The sequence below is a fragment of the Caretta caretta genome, chromosome 25, assembly GCF_965140235.1.
Source record: "Caretta caretta isolate rCarCar2 chromosome 25, rCarCar1.hap1, whole genome shotgun sequence".
Lineage (NCBI taxonomy): Eukaryota > Metazoa > Chordata > Testudines > Cheloniidae > Caretta > Caretta caretta.
Window position 1 is genome coordinate 16,365,114 of NC_134230.1, and position 16,123 is coordinate 16,381,236.

At 50.1% G+C, this 16,123-nt stretch overlaps 2 protein-coding genes across 9 annotated transcripts in view; both read left to right on the top strand.

Annotated features, from left to right (window-relative positions):
- Positions 1–1,694: 1,694 nt before the first annotated feature.
- SLC39A3 (solute carrier family 39 member 3) lies at positions 1,695–10,583 on the top strand. 7 transcript variants are annotated; one of them, XM_075123311.1, is made up of 5 exons: positions 2,041–2,576; positions 2,678–2,818; positions 3,971–4,031; positions 4,153–4,502; positions 5,086–10,583. In XM_075123311.1, exons 4-5 carry the CDS (start codon positions 4,296–4,298, stop codon positions 5,824–5,826), a joined length of 948 nt encoding a protein of 315 aa, XP_074979412.1. In that variant the 5' UTR covers positions 2,041–2,576; positions 2,678–2,818; positions 3,971–4,031; positions 4,153–4,295; the 3' UTR covers positions 5,827–10,583. The 7 variants fall into 7 exon arrangements, with proteins under 7 accessions (XP_048686715.1, XP_048686717.1, XP_074979412.1 ...); XM_048830760.2 differs by lacking the exons at positions 2,041–2,576; positions 2,678–2,818 and adding an exon at positions 1,700–1,757; XM_048830759.2 differs by having other exon boundaries at positions 2,041–2,818.
- Positions 1,740–16,123, top strand: part of DIRAS1 (DIRAS family GTPase 1) — a 32,646-nt gene continuing 18,262 nt past the window's right edge. The window contains exon 1 of one of the 2 annotated variants that reach the window (XM_048830764.2): positions 1,740–1,757. The gene's annotated coding sequence lies outside the window, so the exon portion shown is untranslated. Of the gene's footprint in view, positions 1,758–15,876; positions 16,121–16,123 lie in introns of those variants that run through there. The other variant, XM_048830762.2, reaches the window with a different exon arrangement.

Sequence of the window (16,123 nt, forward strand, 5' to 3'; positions counted from 1 at the left end):
CACAAAGCCAGCTGCCTTTCATCTTCTTTGCAGATTTCCAATTAACTTGAGAGGATTTTTTGCCCCCTGCCCCCAAAACCTCCTTTGCTTGGAAAGAAGCAGGTTTGGTTTCTTCTCTACCTCCACCCCTCAGACTGGGAAATGCTGCTGTTTGTCCCGTTTACTTTTCAGCTTTGCTACTATTACGTTTGTGCGCGTGTATGTGTGTCAGCTGATGGAAATGATAGAAATGCTACTTGGCTCTTCTGCATGCAGGATCTTCCGTGTGGAGTTTGTGCTAGAAGCACAGCTGTTTGAGATGATGTGTGGTTGAAGGAATAGTGTCAATTTCTCCCCACCTTCTTGCACTCAATTCATGATCATTCCTGACCACATGTTTTCTTAGGGCTTAATACAGACCACATGGTAATGATGGGGCTTCCACTACCTCCCTTGCAGCTGTTCCACAGTTGAAAATCTCTTTGTTGGGAAAGTTTTCCTGGGTATTCAGCCTAAATGTTTTCCCTTATTTGTTCCTAGGTATGTGTACTTAATCTAGTCAAACCAATTCCTCTCCCTCTTTTGTGTGTTTACACCCATCCAATACTGGTAGCTACATCCTGTTTCCCCTTATGATGTCCTGCAAAATGCATTTATTTTACATCCCATGGATTCTGATCTTCTTTCCAAACAAATTCATTTGAAAAACAGCATCTTGTGCATCAAAATATTAGCTGTTACCTATAAGACCAGGGGTTTGTTTGTGGGATTGTGAAGGCCCCCTCCGGTAGCCTGGCAGGTGCAAAACTGGTGCAGTGGGGTGGGAACTACCTAGGGTCACACACCATCTCTTAAAGGTGTTTAACTGCTCCTTGCCTTGAGTATTTACAGCAGCTTTTCCAAAGGTTGGGAGAATATTTAGTGCAGGTCGACATTTCCTAAGCTGTGGGTGAATGTCGGCCGGATTTCACCATAGTCCCTGTGCAACAGTTTGTGCGGTCAGGGGTGCAGACAGCTTCTGCTCGAGCATTTTCTCTGTCAGAGGAGAGGCCTCTGTTGAAAGCTGCTGTTCTCACACGGATACCACCATTCTTCCCCTGCTTGAGCCTTGTTCATCTGAGAGTCCCTCAGAACTTGAGATGCTAGTTCAAGCGGAGCCTCGCTTCAGGGGGCCTAGTATTCGTCCTGTGTTCCAGTTAAGGAAACAAGCACAGGGTGCGGATTTGATTTGCTCCTGGTCACTCAAGAAGTCTCTGGTGGAGCCGGAAGCAGAACCCAGCAATCATCCCACTACCCTAGGGCTGCTGGAACAAATTTTATAGTGGGGGTGCTGAAAGCCGCTGAACCAAACTATAAGCCTTGTGTATAACAGAAACCAATTCAATTTTGGGGGAGTGGCAGCACCCTTAGTTCCAGCACCTGTGCCCTCCCCTGCTGAAACCACCAGCCCCATACGCACAATGCCACTTTCAGCACCAATTGCCCCTGGACAGCTCTGCAGCCTCTAGAACAGGCAGCGGAACCTTACACAGGGGGCCCTTGTTTCTCCTCGGGCCCTCCTCAGGAACGCACCCCGTGGCCCGGGGGGGCGGGCATTTTCCTGGTACAACTGGTAGGCGAGGCCAGAGGCGCTGATTGACGTCCCCTCCAGCCAGTGAGAAACGGCGGTTGCTCTCAGGGCGTTCCCAGCAGCCAATCACAGGTGAACGTCCCCGGAAAGGGTGGGACCTCAGGGTTTGGGGCTTGCCCGGGCGTGGAGCCGGCCAAGGATCCCGAAGGTAAGGGAGGAGGGACCGTCCCGGAACCCGGGGGTGCTGGGGGACAAGGCCCGGGGGGAGGGGAGCAGTGGGGGCACCTGGGGGGATGGGACGTGAGGCGGGGGGGGGGTTAGAGGGGAGGACAGGTGGGGGGGAGTTGGGAGCCTGGCATGAGGCCCTGGGTGGGAGCCTGGGGACGGGTCATGAGAGGGTCGAGGAGCCCTGGGCCTCCTGGGAGTCAGAGACAAGCGGGGGCGGGTGGTCACGGTGCTGGCTGAGCCTGGCGCCAGGGACCAAGGGGCTGGTTTGGGGGGATGGGGAGGACAGGGGCCGCGCTGCCGCCTGGATGCAAAAGGAGGCGACTTTATCCTGCGACGGCCCAGCTCTGTGAGGAGGGTGGGATTTTCTCCCACATCCCAAGGCTGGCAGGGCCATACTTTGCGGGGGGGGGAGTGTGATGGTGCAGTGACCCAACAGCACTATGCTCTGAGGGGGCAGCAAAGCTACGTGGAGCGTAGCCCCCCCCCATCCCCCCAAATAAGGGACTAGCCGCAGCTGCTAGAAAATGCAGCTGCGGTTCCAACCCTCATGTCTTGGGTCAGCATTTTTGATTCCCTAGGAACGCAGGAGCTACCAACCTCTGTCAGAAGGCTGTTCAATCTAAATTTGCCGTGCCCAGTCGAATTTGATAGGGCTGTCGTATGAGCTATAGGCATTAATAACCTTCCCAAATATTTTCAGGGATCCCAGCATGGTCTTGTTTATATGACAAAATAGCGTGATCAAAACGTCATATCGACTTTGTCCTAGAGATCAAAGGATTTACAAAGGGCAAACTTGGTTCGTCAGTGTCCCTTTTTTCAAGTCATTAAAACATGACTTTGGCATTAAAACAGTCTTTGGGTCTGGTACAATGTTATAATGCAACAATTTTGTTCCAGGAGAAATTATCTACAAAATGGTAATTCCCCTCTGCTATTAGAACCATGCAGCTCAGAAAGGAAAACACTGCCACCCCCTCAAGGAAATCTGTAGCCCAAAGGTTTTTTGTTTTCAATCTCATTTGCTGGTCCAGTAACCAGGTATCCAATTATCTACCTTGTCCATTATTGCTTTGAGCATCGGTGTGGCTATGAACATTTTGTCTTTGTTCATTAGAGTGAAATATATTGTGGTTCAGACTGCTGAGTGCTCCCGGCCGTATGGAACTCTTTACCTTTGTGTCACAGCAGTAAGAACCTCTCAACGTGCCATTGATTTGACTTTGTAAATTAGTTCAGTGTAATAGCTAAGGGAAACGGGCTAGAATCTTAGCTGTACTTTTGCCTAATTTCTAGATCTTGAGGGAAACATCATTGATGATAGTATACCTGTAAAAAATGTTTAATCTTAATTTAACCCATTTCTTCTTTTAAAGTGCTTTGTGGAATACAAATTGCACCCTGGCTGCATATGCCATATGGGGGGAAAACTTTTATGTTTCAGAGTAAATTGTTTATAATGATCCAGGGATCTTGAGTTTTACATCTTTGTCTTTTGTGAAGCTACCATCTGTTTGTTCTTTCACCCACTCTGTTGTTGCTCTGAATGAGAAAATAAAGAATAAATACTGAATTTCTGCCAAGAGCTTCCCTTTAAAGGGCATACTACAGATGGTTTAGGCTTGGTTTAGATTTTTGCTAGGCAAAAATAATCGTATTTCAAAACCTAATAATATACATGATTTCAGGATTGTTTATTCATTTAATTTAAAACTGGCTTTTTAAATAGTTCAGCCATTCACCTGCAGAATTGGCCGCCCAACCGTTGCGGCAGGATTTTCAGCCCAACCATAGCGAGGTTGCAGTTTGGGCGTAAGAAACGGAAACTGACCCAGCTCAGTGAAATTTAAAAAGAAACCCACATAAATGGTGAAAGTGGATTTTAAAAAGTGTAATTTCAACAACATAAGGTACCCACACCATAGATGAAGTAATATTCTTCCAAGGTGGCTTGAATTAAAGCCCGAATCCTGCAGTTGGATTTTGATGGGTGCAAAGTTCTGCCCCTGTGGCTCCTATTGCAGGATTGCAACCTGCATTTTCTGCGTTTTACCATGCCTGGGTCTCTCAGATTGTGCCACCTGAGGCTGCCTCTATTCAGTACGAAAGAGCCGGTGGCGCTTTTTACAGGGTCATGAGTTTGCCCTGTGTCCTAACTTTGAAAATTTCCCTTTTCTCTGCTTACCTCCTTAGCCCCATTTGTGCAGGCTAGCTATTTGGTTCCCTCCACTCTAGAGATGGCTGCGTGTTAGTGGTGAGTGACGTAATTCCTGTATGTAAACTGAAATGCAAGTTTGGGATGAAAGGTGCTCTATCGCATGCTCTAACTATTTATTTACATAGGCAAATATCATTTGTCTTGCTCCTTTCCACAGCTAGCGAGCTCAGGAACATGATTCTCTGGACACTGGTTTTTGCTGTTTAAATGCTGATATAACAGTTAAAGTAACTATTTGAAGGACCCCAGCAAACTCATTTTTCAGAGTTCCTGGCAGGGGACATTCTCCAGGGAGACAAGATGAATATCAAAGCAGTCAAAGTTCTGTGTCTGCTGGGGGTCTTTTTCCTCATGCTGCTCGGTTCCCTCCTGCCTGTCAAGATAATAGAAGCAGATTATGAGAAAGCTCATCGCTCCAGAAAGGTCATTGCCCTCTGCAATTCCTTCGGAGGAGGGGTCTTCCTGGCCACCTGCTTCAACGCCTTGCTCCCCGCCGTACGAGAAAAGGTAGCTGTGGGCAAACTCGTTGGGGTTTTGTTTTGCAGCTGTAATGACTCCAGATAGTCCCTTCTGTTCTGATGCGGGGATTTGGGAGTGTCCTCTGCTTTGAGATGATACTGCTTTGAAGATGTTGTCCGATATGATAATAGTGCCACAGGCCAGGGCTTCCCAGCATGTTCAGGAAGCTACCACTTTATCAGACCAAACCCTCTGCTCTGCAAGCTGGTGCCACATAGGGGCTTCTCCTAATCCCAGTGCTACAAGGGCACAAGCCTGGGCTGCCCTTAACCCCAGACTCATCATTTTGAGACTAGGCAGTGCCAGCTTCATTGCATATTAAAGTGTACACCATTAAACAGAAGCCATGGGAACCCCAGGAAGAGGCTGATCCTTAAAGCAAGGTGGAGGATCCTAGAGACCCAGTAACACAAGCCTGATGTACCCTGGCGGATGCCCGTGGTTGGGTACCTGCTGTGGTTCCAGTCTTTACATTGAAAACGTTTAAAGCTTAGGGAGAAGTCCCCCATATTATTTTGAATGGTGAAAGATGCAGCCAGTTTCACTGCAGATTCCTTTCCCTTTGTTCCAGCTTCAAGAAGTTCTCAAGCTTGGGAAGGTGACCGCAGACTACCCCCTGGCCGAGACCATCATGCTGGTGGGCTTCTTTATGACTGTCTTTGTGGAGCAGCTCATCCTGACCTTTCGGAAGGAGAAGCCTTCCTTCATCGACCTGGAGACCTTCAACGCCGGCTCAGATGTCGGGAGTGACTCAGAATATGAGAGCCCCTTCATAGCATCTTCCAGAGGGCGCACGCTTTACCAAGAACATGGCCACCACTCCCACAGCCATGGCTTGAACGTCCAGGAGCTTTCCCAATCCAGCCCCTTGCGGCTCTTCAGCCTGGTGTTTGCCTTGTCTGCCCACTCCATCTTTGAGGGCCTGGCCCTGGGCCTACAGGAGGAAGGAAACAAAGTCATGAGTCTGTTCCTGGGCGTGGCCATCCATGAGACACTGGTGGCTGTGGCGCTGGGCATCAGCATGGCCAAGATCTCATTAACATTGAAGGACGCTGCCAAGCTAGCACTTACCGTGAGTTTGATGATTCCTTTGGGTATTGGGATCGGCATGGGCATTGAGAGCGCCCAGAACTTGGCCAGCAGTGTGGCTTCTGTGCTCTTACAGGGCATTGCTGCTGGAACTTTCTTGTTTGTCACCTTCTTTGAGATCCTGGCAAAGGAACTGGAAGATAAGAATGATCGCTTGCTGAAGGTCCTCTTCCTGGTCTTGGGCTACACGACCTTGGCGTTGCTTGTCTTTTTCAAGTGGTGAAGGCTGGACTGACGGACAGTAAACCCCGATTCCTCCCTGTTGTAAATGGTGCCGAGAACAAGACCCCTTTCCAGCCAAGTAGGGACACTAAGGAACATCACAGTCTGGGGGGTGTTTACGCATCGACCTGGCAAAAGGGGTGCACAGAAAATAAGATTGGGGAGTGTCCAGAAAGAGGTTTCATGTGGCATTGGAACGATGGGTTGTGGCGTTGGTGTGGAGATTGCTGGAGGTCATGGTGAAGTAACTGGTTGTAACATTACCTCCGAAGGGACCTTGTCTGCTGTGCATTCTGCTGTTTGTCTAGAGATCCCACCCCACAGCACAGGGTAACCTGACTTTATATTCTGTCGCTCCTGCCTTCAGTCTCTGGGCTCCAAGGAGGTGAAAAGTAACGGAGAAATCAAACTGAAAGCAGGCTGGGGTAATGGATCGCAAAACAGCACTAAGCTGCTTGTGCCAGTTTAGTTTTGAGAAGAAACCTGGTTGGTGTTAATAACTGCCAAAAATATCAACTGTTCTGGGATACAACAAATGTCTTTTAGGTGAGATTTGAGCCAGGATCCTCTGCTGGCAGAAATTCTGTTAAGCCACAAAAGGTCCATTGGGTTGGTATTGTTCCTGAGAGATTAATCAAAGCAACAGGCCAGAGTCCTTTTTACCCCCATGTGTCGTGTTCCATCACTGTTGTCTGGCTCTTCATTGCACAGTCACCGATGTGAATCTCTAGGAGTTTGGGTAACGATCACTTTGAAAAACTTAGCATTAAAATCCAAAATCCTTTCCAGAGCATCCAGGGAGCTCTGGCCTCATGGTCTTGAGTTTGTAACAAACTGATGTTTGCAATTTCCAGAACACAGAATTAGGGCATTCCAACTGTCTGAGGTGGATTTTGGTTTGTGGGGGACTCACCCTTGGATGGATCCAAAATGACTCTCCCAAAGCCATGTCTTCTTTGTGCTAACATGTTTGCTTCTCTCTTATACTGGCACATCTGTCCCGTATGGTGACTGACGAGGACCAACTGATGGTGTCTGGCAACCAATATTTTAATTGCTACAGAACACCAAAGTTAATTAATCTTACTTGGAAGAAATGGGGAGGAGCTAATTATAGGCCTCAGGTGACCCCAGTTAGCAAGGGCCAGTTAAAATACAGTTTGGCGTGATGTGCCAATTTGGTTCCCAAATACAGAATTGCTGGCAGGTGGCATTGTAAACATTCTCTCTCTCGTAGCTAGCCACCGCATGGAGGTTTGCCTCCAGCGCAGCAGTCACAACCTACCCTGCTGCTTCTATCGCTCGCCCTTCATTCTGGCCTCTTCAGGGCTTTGATGGCAAGACAGGCATAGTGTCCATAATGACTTGGAGATTTCTGCATGTAAAAACATTCAATCAGATATTAAAACTACACAACAGCTGTAGAACACGAGTGGCGAGGGAGTATACTTGGGGGTCTTTGATGCTGTGAGATAGGATAGATTGTATTCTTTCCTGCTCTCCCACACCACCTTAGTATCAGGGAATCTATCAGTTTGGTTTGGATCTTGAATCATAGACTATCAGGGTTGGAAGGGACCTCAGGAGGTCATCTAGTCCCCAAAGCAGGACCAATCCCCAATTTTTGCCCCAGATCCCTAAATGGCCCCCTGAAGGATTGAACTCACAACCATGGGTTTAGCAGGCCAATGCTCAGACCACTGAGCTATCCCTCCCCCCAAATCGTCCTCACTGCTGGAGTGACTGAGACCGGGGGGATGAGTCTAGAAGTTCTGAGTTCAATTCTGGCTCTGCCATAGAAGCCCTGAGTGACCTTGGCTAGGTCTTTCCCCCTCTGTGAAAAGGGGCTGATGATATTTATCCTGCCTCCTGGGAGTGTTGTGAGAATTAGCCAGTTCATGTCCTGGCTGTGGAAGTGCTGAGTATTATCACTAGAAAGGGGGTGCGCGTGCGGTGACAATGGACCCCAACATGTTTGATGTGGGCTTTAATGTGCAACTAGGTAGGCCACGGGCAGTTCACAGGGGATTGGTTTTATGTTGTTCATTTTGTAAATCAAAGGTGGGATGGGTATTGCTGCTGATTAATTGCTGCTTTTCTAAAGCTGGTCTGTGTCTGGCTGCAGACCCTTTTGTCCTGCATTGGCTCCATCCTGCAGGTAGGTGGCCAGAAGATTTGAGCACCTCCAAGACAGTGGAAGTGGGCGGTGTCTGAGTGCCCGGGTTTTCACTTGCCCATTTGTTCAAGAGCATTTTGTTTTCCTCCACTTCCACATTCAGGATCCTCCCCCATCCTCAAACCCTTCAGCTGGCCAGGCAGGGCTGATATTGCCACTGGATCTCAATGTGTGAGCGGCAGTCTCTATCAGACTGTCACATGTACATGCCTGTCATTTCTCTAATGCTCTGACTTTGACTGGGGCGGTGTATTTTGGGGTGACATGAACTGGAGAAGCGAGGTGCAGAAGAGTTGGATCTCCCTTCTGTCATCAGCTCTTTCCTGTAAGAGGAGCCAAAATCCCAAGGTGGTATCCAGATTTGCATCTCTCCTGTGGCAAACCACAGCCACTGGTAATGGCTGCCTCTTTACTGGAGCTCCCATGCGCCTCTGCCAGTGCTTGTAGGACACCCTGGTATTTGCTGAATGCTAATCAGAGCAAGGTAGGAGATGGAGTGCCTCCCTGTAAGTGATCCACAGCCTAAAGGATGCTCTCAAGCTAAATCAATAGCCAAGGCTTATCCCAACAAAGCTCCAGTGACTTGCAGGAACGTGCCTACCCCAGTCCAAACCAGGAATAGATTTCCTGGCCCAGAAAGATGCACTTGCTCAGTGGTACTTCTGAGTTAAGGGCCCTTCTCTGCAGAGTTTGTCCGAAGGAAGGAGCGAGAGTCCAGGTTTCCTTATCTGGGAAGTTAGCAGCATCTTCTGTCAGCATCCTTTCCCCACCCTGCTACTGCTGAGTGGGTGCCTGGCTCAGGCCTGCAGGAAGCCTCTTCAGGAGTGCAGGCCAAATTGCTTACTCTCTGCTGGGACACACAGGAAAGCTGCCCCATGGCTCTGGGGCAGCCAGTCAGTGCTGCAGGTTTCTTTCCATGGAACGTGGCTTTGATTTCATTTTGACATTCTCATAACAAGATCACAGGACAGATTGCTGGTCTTTATGGACAGGGAGCTGCAAGGTCCAGCCCAGGCGCTGCACCATGCTGAAATCCTCCCAGTCACATCAGATGGTAGAAGGGCCTTTGCAGCCGTTTACATTGACCGAGTTAAACTGGCGTAGGTGAGGGGTCATTCAGCTCCTCTAACTGAATGTCAAGTGCATAAATACCATGTAAAGGAAGGGCTCCTCCTTTCCAGCATGTGGTGAGTGATGTAGACCTGCACATGGATCACATCCAGCCCCCTGGGATGATGTTTGGTCTGCCGAGGTTTGAACATGTTCGAGCTACCGCTCAGCCTGCAGATTCTTGTATCAAGAATGTCTATACTGCCACATCTAGCCCCGCAAGCCAGAGTCAATTGACCCATGCTCGGTGCCTTGGCCCTGCAGGTTTTTCTTTGCAGTGTAGACATACCCCATGACACAAAAAGAGACAATGGCCAAACTTAAAACTAGTCCTTGTAACAAGGAGAAATAACTGGCTTTAGTGCAGTTGCCTTCCCAACCCAGACTAGAAAGAATGGTGAAAGCTCAAGGAACTCGAGTGGCTATGAAAATGGCACTCCCACTTTGAGCGACCTTTTTCGTCTCTCTCGTAAACGCTGGGTTTCTCCAAAGGGGCGTCCATTCGGGGCTAGTGCTATGGTTAGAGAGAGAGAAACATCCCCTTGGCAGGGCAGAAGGTGTGTCCTCCAATCAGATATCCCATTTTCACCTTCTATTAAAGGCCAAGTGACCTGTACCACTTTGGTGTAGATTTCAGTTTCAAAATAGCTTATTTTACAAGCGTAGGTCCCGATTCTGCAGTCGGATCTACACAGAGGGACCCTGCACTAGCACAAGTCTGATCAGAAAATCAGCCATGACGAAGGGAGAAACAATTGAGTACGCTGATTTTTTTAAAAGAACTCTGTGGTGTCCCAGGGGCATCTGCTCAGGATGGGCAAATCTGAGTGTACCCCAAGCTATTAGCAAAGGGCTAAAGGCATTTTCAGATTGTTTGGACACCACACACCCCCCAGTAGCGAGAGTGGACTGATACAGCTTAAAATACTCCTGTGGGGGTTGCTCATGTGCAAGAGATTGTGCTCACAGAAGAGGAAAGTGTACCCCTCAAGGGAACTGAAAGTCCCCCTGGTATGGACTGAGGTTTGGCACAGGAGGCAGTCCCAACCCTCAACACATCGTCCTAGCAGGATTGATTGTACTTGTTAATATTCCTGCAGAAGGACCCCTTAGAGCCAGGCCTGGGGCAAGTGCTGGTCATTCATCATTCTTGGGTTCCAGAGTTCCAGCTGGGCTGATGGAAGGGGCAAGCCCTTTGCAATCAAGGCAGGTTTCTGTTTTGATAGACTTTGGGATTTAACACCTTAAGAGCCACAAACTTGGCACATTTTGCAGATGGATCAGGGACTGTCTCAGGTCAGACCTTTTCCTGTTAATCTGCTGTGCTCCAGAATGATCCACCCATGTGTGTGATGAGAATATTTATTTAACTGCGCGGGCAACTTGCGGTTATTATTTGTACAGTTGTTGTTTTGTTTAGAAACGCAGAAAGCTGACAACTGCTCCCAATAAACACTATGTTCTTTTCTTGATTTGTTTCATTCACTTGTTTAGTTCTTAATGTTTCTGGGCTGCTCTGCCTGTGACACCATGGCCCAGTCTGCTTCTCCGGATGCTTCCCCATGACATACACATGGTGTGCATTTAGCTTGTGGGTAAGGGGCCTCGATACAGCCAGAGCCTTCCATGCCATGATCCAGTTCCAGATTTACACCCTGGGCCTGGCTAACTGTAAAAGCCATTTGGGTCAGTTCAGACCTGATTTCTGTGGAGTTGTCTGCTTATTTCCAGTAGGAATTTGGCTTATGGGGGCCAACTGCTCGTTGTCTTGCACAGGCATTTATACCTATGCTCTGTGGGTGCATAAGGCCCCCATTCTCATCTGGGGGGTTGGTTTTGCAGGTCTGCACTGGCATGACTGTCCCAGGCACAGGGCAGGAGGAATTGACTCACAAAGTCTAGTTGAGTAAACCGAAAAGCAGCTAGGACTGTTGCAGACAGGTTGTTACGTATTTGTGTTCTGGTAGTGCCTAGCGAACCTAGTCATGCTGTGCTAGGTGCTGTACAGACACAAAGCAAAAGACGGGCTCTGTCCCAAAGTGCTGACAGCCCAAGTATAGTTGTTGGGAAATATTCGCCCACTAGATCAGGAGTGGGAGCAAACCTCATCATCTCTACGCTTGATCTCAGCCACCAGGCCAATGGAGATACCCCGTGGAATCTCTGACATGCTTCACCCAGTGGGGTTCACCAAAGACAATACAGCCCGCAGGAGTCCTTCCGGCTGGAACCTTGGAGTGAAAAGAATGAGAGGAGGAAGAGCCCAGTATCCGTTAAAACGATGGAGGAGCCTTGATTTCTTTTTTTAATGAGTAACGGTTCAGCTCCTTCCACGTCAAGGGGCCAAGGAATTGTTCCGTACATGCTGCAGCTGGGCAGTGAAGGGGTGGGTTTATTATGCAACTAGGAAAGCCCTGTCTTGGCCCTGAATCATTGGTAGAGGAAGAGTCTGTCTCCCCCAGGGGGTCACTGCCTAACATCTCTTGTAATCAGGGTGGGAAGCATCGTGTTCGCAGCAGGATCCTGTCACTTGCATCTCCAGGGAGGAGTCTCCCGAGAATGCGGGGACCCCTCCCTGCTGGCTCTGTGCTGTTACTCGCTTGTGTTTCTCAATGGGAGTCGTGCTGACAGCTGCGTGGGAGCCGCACTCATTCAGCGACGGCCAGGCTCCTCCGCTGGCAGCTATTAATAGCAGCTGCAGATTTTAATTGCTGTTGTGCCAGCATTCACATGAGTCATCCCACCTCCGGCTCCCACACAGGGATTCGCAGAGAGGCGCTGAGCGGCCTGGCAATCCCAGTCCACCGGGATCAGAACTGTGGGCCCTCAGCAGAACAAGACCTGCCTTTGCACTCTCCTTCTAGTTCTTTCTCGGTTCTTTCCCTGCTTCATTCATGAAGAGAGACTAGAGCCTCCTCCAGCCGGATTGATCTCAGGGCCATTTTAAAGTCTTTCTGAGTTTTGAACAGATTTTTAAAAAATGGAGACTGGAAAATCCTTTCCGAGGCAAAGAAGGTGCGGGAGGCTGGGGGCAGCTTGCTGCACAGCTGGGCCAGCTTAGGGGTGGCCAATCTTCCAGGCTGCTGAGCTGGCTCCTTTCGGCAGCACTAACCCTTGTCCCTGAAGCTGAATGCAAATGAGGGGCAGACGGTTTCACTTAGATGACCTTGTTCAGATTGAAAGCTTTTGGGGCCAGCTTTGTCCTGTGTTTGTACAGTGCCTAGCACAGTGGGCTCCTAGTCCATGACTCATAATTAATAATCCCCTTGCTTTCTCGGATGGGTCTGCCAGCAAGGTTACGTCTTTAGTACTCCTATCCAGTGAGAGGATGAAGGCCACCCAGTAATTTGTATGATGATAACAGTGTCTATTAACCTCCCACCTAGGATGGGTTTGAAGCAGGGCCCAAGAGGCAAGATATTGCACTGGGTAGCCTGGGCCAAGAGATCTCAAGGAGCCAAGACAGTGATCTAAGGATGCCGCTTGGCATAAACAGTGGGGCGGGTATATGCAGTGGCTTTGGCCTGGGACCTCGGCGCAAGATTGGGCCAGCAAAGGGTAGAACGGTGGGTGTTTAATTAAAATCTGAAGATAATTGAGAGGCAGCAGTTTTTTTATAAACAGTATGACAGGAAATACTTTTTTATGCCATGTTCAAGTAGCTGGTGGAACTCATTGCCACGGGATTGTGCTGAAGCCTGGAGCTGAGCAGGATCCAAGAGAACGTTTTGATGGAGAATGAGAGCAGCCAGAGTTACAACAGTAAGAGGTATTTGTTTAATTAAAAAAAAAAAAAAGCTTGGAAGGACTCAAACGCCCCCCCCCACCCCCGCCCCCATTCCTCCCCACTTCCGGACATCCCTTCTTAACTATAACCCAGTAGCAGCTGTAAAGACCTTGCATGTAGAAAGAGGCAGCCCCGGTCCAGAAAGTTTATTGTCTGAATAGACAAAAGATGGAAGGAGAAACAGAGGGAAGTGACTACCACTGACCTGCTGACAGACTTTATGCAAGAGGTCAGACTAGAACTCGGGTCTCCTACCTACTAGACTATGCTGCCAGCAACTCTGCTCCCTGTAAAATGAGGCAGAGAACCCAGCCCCTCCACAGCACCTGCAAACCTTTCTGCTCCTGGTGAGGCTTGTAGCGCACAGCCTGAGACAGCGCTAGTGTGTTGGTTGTCACCTGCGTGCCATGTGAGGATGCTTTCTCCCAGGTATCACCCGGGCTGTGTCAAGAGTGGCCAGATGTTGTGATGCTGTGAGACGTCGTTGGCAAAGTTCCATACATGCTGGCCATACATAATTTGCATATATTTACAGACTTAAAGACCTACCCCCATAACATTTGTGTGACCTTCCCCTGCAACGTCAGAGACATTGGCCTGTTGGTGATTGGGGGCAATACACCAATACATTAATAGGAGTATTGGGATCAAATGAAGTGACATGTCCAGTGAGTATAAATCAGCCCAGCTCTATTGACGTCAGCAGAACTGCATCCATTGACACCAGCTGAGGATTGGCCCAACACAGGCAGGCTATCCGGAAAAACTTCCTAGCACTGACCTTCATTAGACTGTGCAATGACCCCCCCCCCCAGGAGAAGTGGGGGGAAATCCATTGCTTGGGACTTTTAAACCTAGACTGGACAACACGCTAGAAAGGGTCCTGGAGAGAGCCATTCTGCAGTGGACCATGGAATAAGAAACCAGAATCCCACTACTTGACTCTTCTCAGGGGCTTTTCCTGGGTAAATCTCAAAACACTTCACACAGGAAGTTAAGTGTCCTCTCCATTTTACAGGGAAACTGAGGCACGGGAGGCTGGGACAGAATTCCTGCCTCCCTTTGACTCCTTTAAGAGTCCCGGCTAAATTGACTCACCAAGGCTTGTGGCAGAGACAGGGATAGAACCTGGTCTCCTGACCCTTACTCCAGCCGCATTTGCCACTAGGTCATCCTGCCCAGAGCACTTTTTAACCTCTGACTTCTCTGAAGGTTGCAAAACAGCTTCCATTTACCACCCCTCCCCTCCTCCTTGTTTTCAGTGTGCTTGTAACTTTTCCAGACACTCGCCTGTGGGGGATGAATGTTCTTGGCTTGGTCTAAGCCGAAAGGTGCATTCTGGGGGGGGAACTGAGTGCCTTCCCCAGAATTGCTGTTGAGTTGTGGTAGAGAAAGGGTGTGTCTGTGTGTGCAGTTGTGCGATGGGGTGTGGGGAGAAGTAAATACACTTTTTTCCCACTGTGAAACTTTTACCTCGCCTAAACCTAAAACACATCTTCTGCAAAACCCACTGATGCCGAGAGGCGGTGTGGCCCTAGCTGCTGTCAATGGGACTTTCAGTGGGTTTGCAGAGCCTTAGACAACGCGGAGTGAGCCTGCCCTGCAAGGCTTTTTTTCAATCTCCCAGGTGCATGTGTGCAGAATTGCTAATGACGGGTGGAGTATTATGACTAGAAAGGGGTCGTGGAAATTACCCCACGCAGAAGCCTCAGTGCAGTGGAAAACGTGAGGGTTTGCCAAGGGCCATGTGCCTCTGATGCTACCCTAAGGATTCCTTACATTGCATGCCAGGAAGCATTCTATGGACCTCTGCAATGCTGCTAGATACTAGGTTTCAGAGTAACAGCCGTGTTAGTCTGTATTCGCAAAAAGAAAAGGAGTACTTGTGGCACCTTAGAGACTAACCAATTTATTTGAGCATAAGCTTTCGTGAGCTACAGCTCACTTCATCGGATGCTCACGAAAGCTCATGCTCAAATAAATTGGTTAGTCTCTAAGGTGCCACAAGTACTCCTTTTTGCTAGATTTTGCTACCTTTGGGGGCTTAAGTGTACATGGGTGAAATTTCCCATCATGCAGCAAGGACTGGGCACCACTTATGCCCTTGGCTGAGGATGTAAGGGACTTATGGACTCTGTAGGGGCCCTCTGCCCAGGGGTGAATTTCACCCCAAGGCCACAGTTTACTGCTTCTGTCCATCTGCACCAGTTAGCCTTTAACCCCTTCAGCATGGAGACATTTCTTTGTCGTTATGAATTGTTTATATTCCTGCAGCAGCGAGGAGTTCCAGCCATGGACAAGGCGCTGCACAAACACAATAGAAAGGTGGCCCTTGCATCACAGAGCTCCCTGTCTAAGCATCAGACAAGGGGGATGGAGATAGGCTTCCAGGGAGTCCAAGGGGACAGCGAGACAAGGTTAGGAGATATTCTCTTCCCTTTAAAAATGCCTAGGGAACTAACTGCAAAAAAAAGGGTAAGGCACCGTTCAAGCGGAATGGCCGAGGCAGCCTGCTGGTGAGCCCATCACCTTAACTCTGCCCCTTCCTGCGCCTGTGGGGACCCGCAGGCACTTTCCTCTGGAAGCAGCTGGGCCAGGAGACGACGTCAGGTCGACTCTGGGAAGGAGCCTCCAGCAAGGTCACTCGGGTCTCTGTGTTGGGTTCCTCCACCGGTCCGTGTCCTCCCCTCCCCGCTGGCTGAGCAAACCTGGGGGGGGGGCGGGCTCGGAGCCGGGGTTATCACAGAAACACCCGGTTCCCCCTGCCCTTCTCCTGGCTCCTGGGCTGCATGGGGCGCTGGGGGCAGCTCTCCGGCCTGTGCCAGGCAGGGGGTCAGCCCCGCCGAGCCCCAAACCCCCTCCTGGCCTGAGGGGGGGGGGCCTGAATCCCCCGGGGCGGGGCTGGAGCATCCTCCTTGCGCCAGCGGGTCCTTTGCCTCCCAGCCCGGCCTGGGGGAGGAGTTTCTCGCCCCCCCAACTGGGGCTGGAGCTCTGCCGAGGCGCCCGGTGTCAGGCTGCCTCTGCGCAAAGCTGGCGGTGCCGCGCCGCGCCGGGCAGGGCGGGAGGAGCCGGGGCCCGGGCCGTGCCGCTGACTGATGAGCGAAGCCCCCGCTCCCTGCGCGAGTGGCCGGGGCTGGCCCGGAGGCGGCGGCGCGGGGGGCTCGGGGCGCGGCCCCAGCACACGCCGCGGGGAGCCGGCTGCAGCCCGGGGCCGGGCGGACGGTA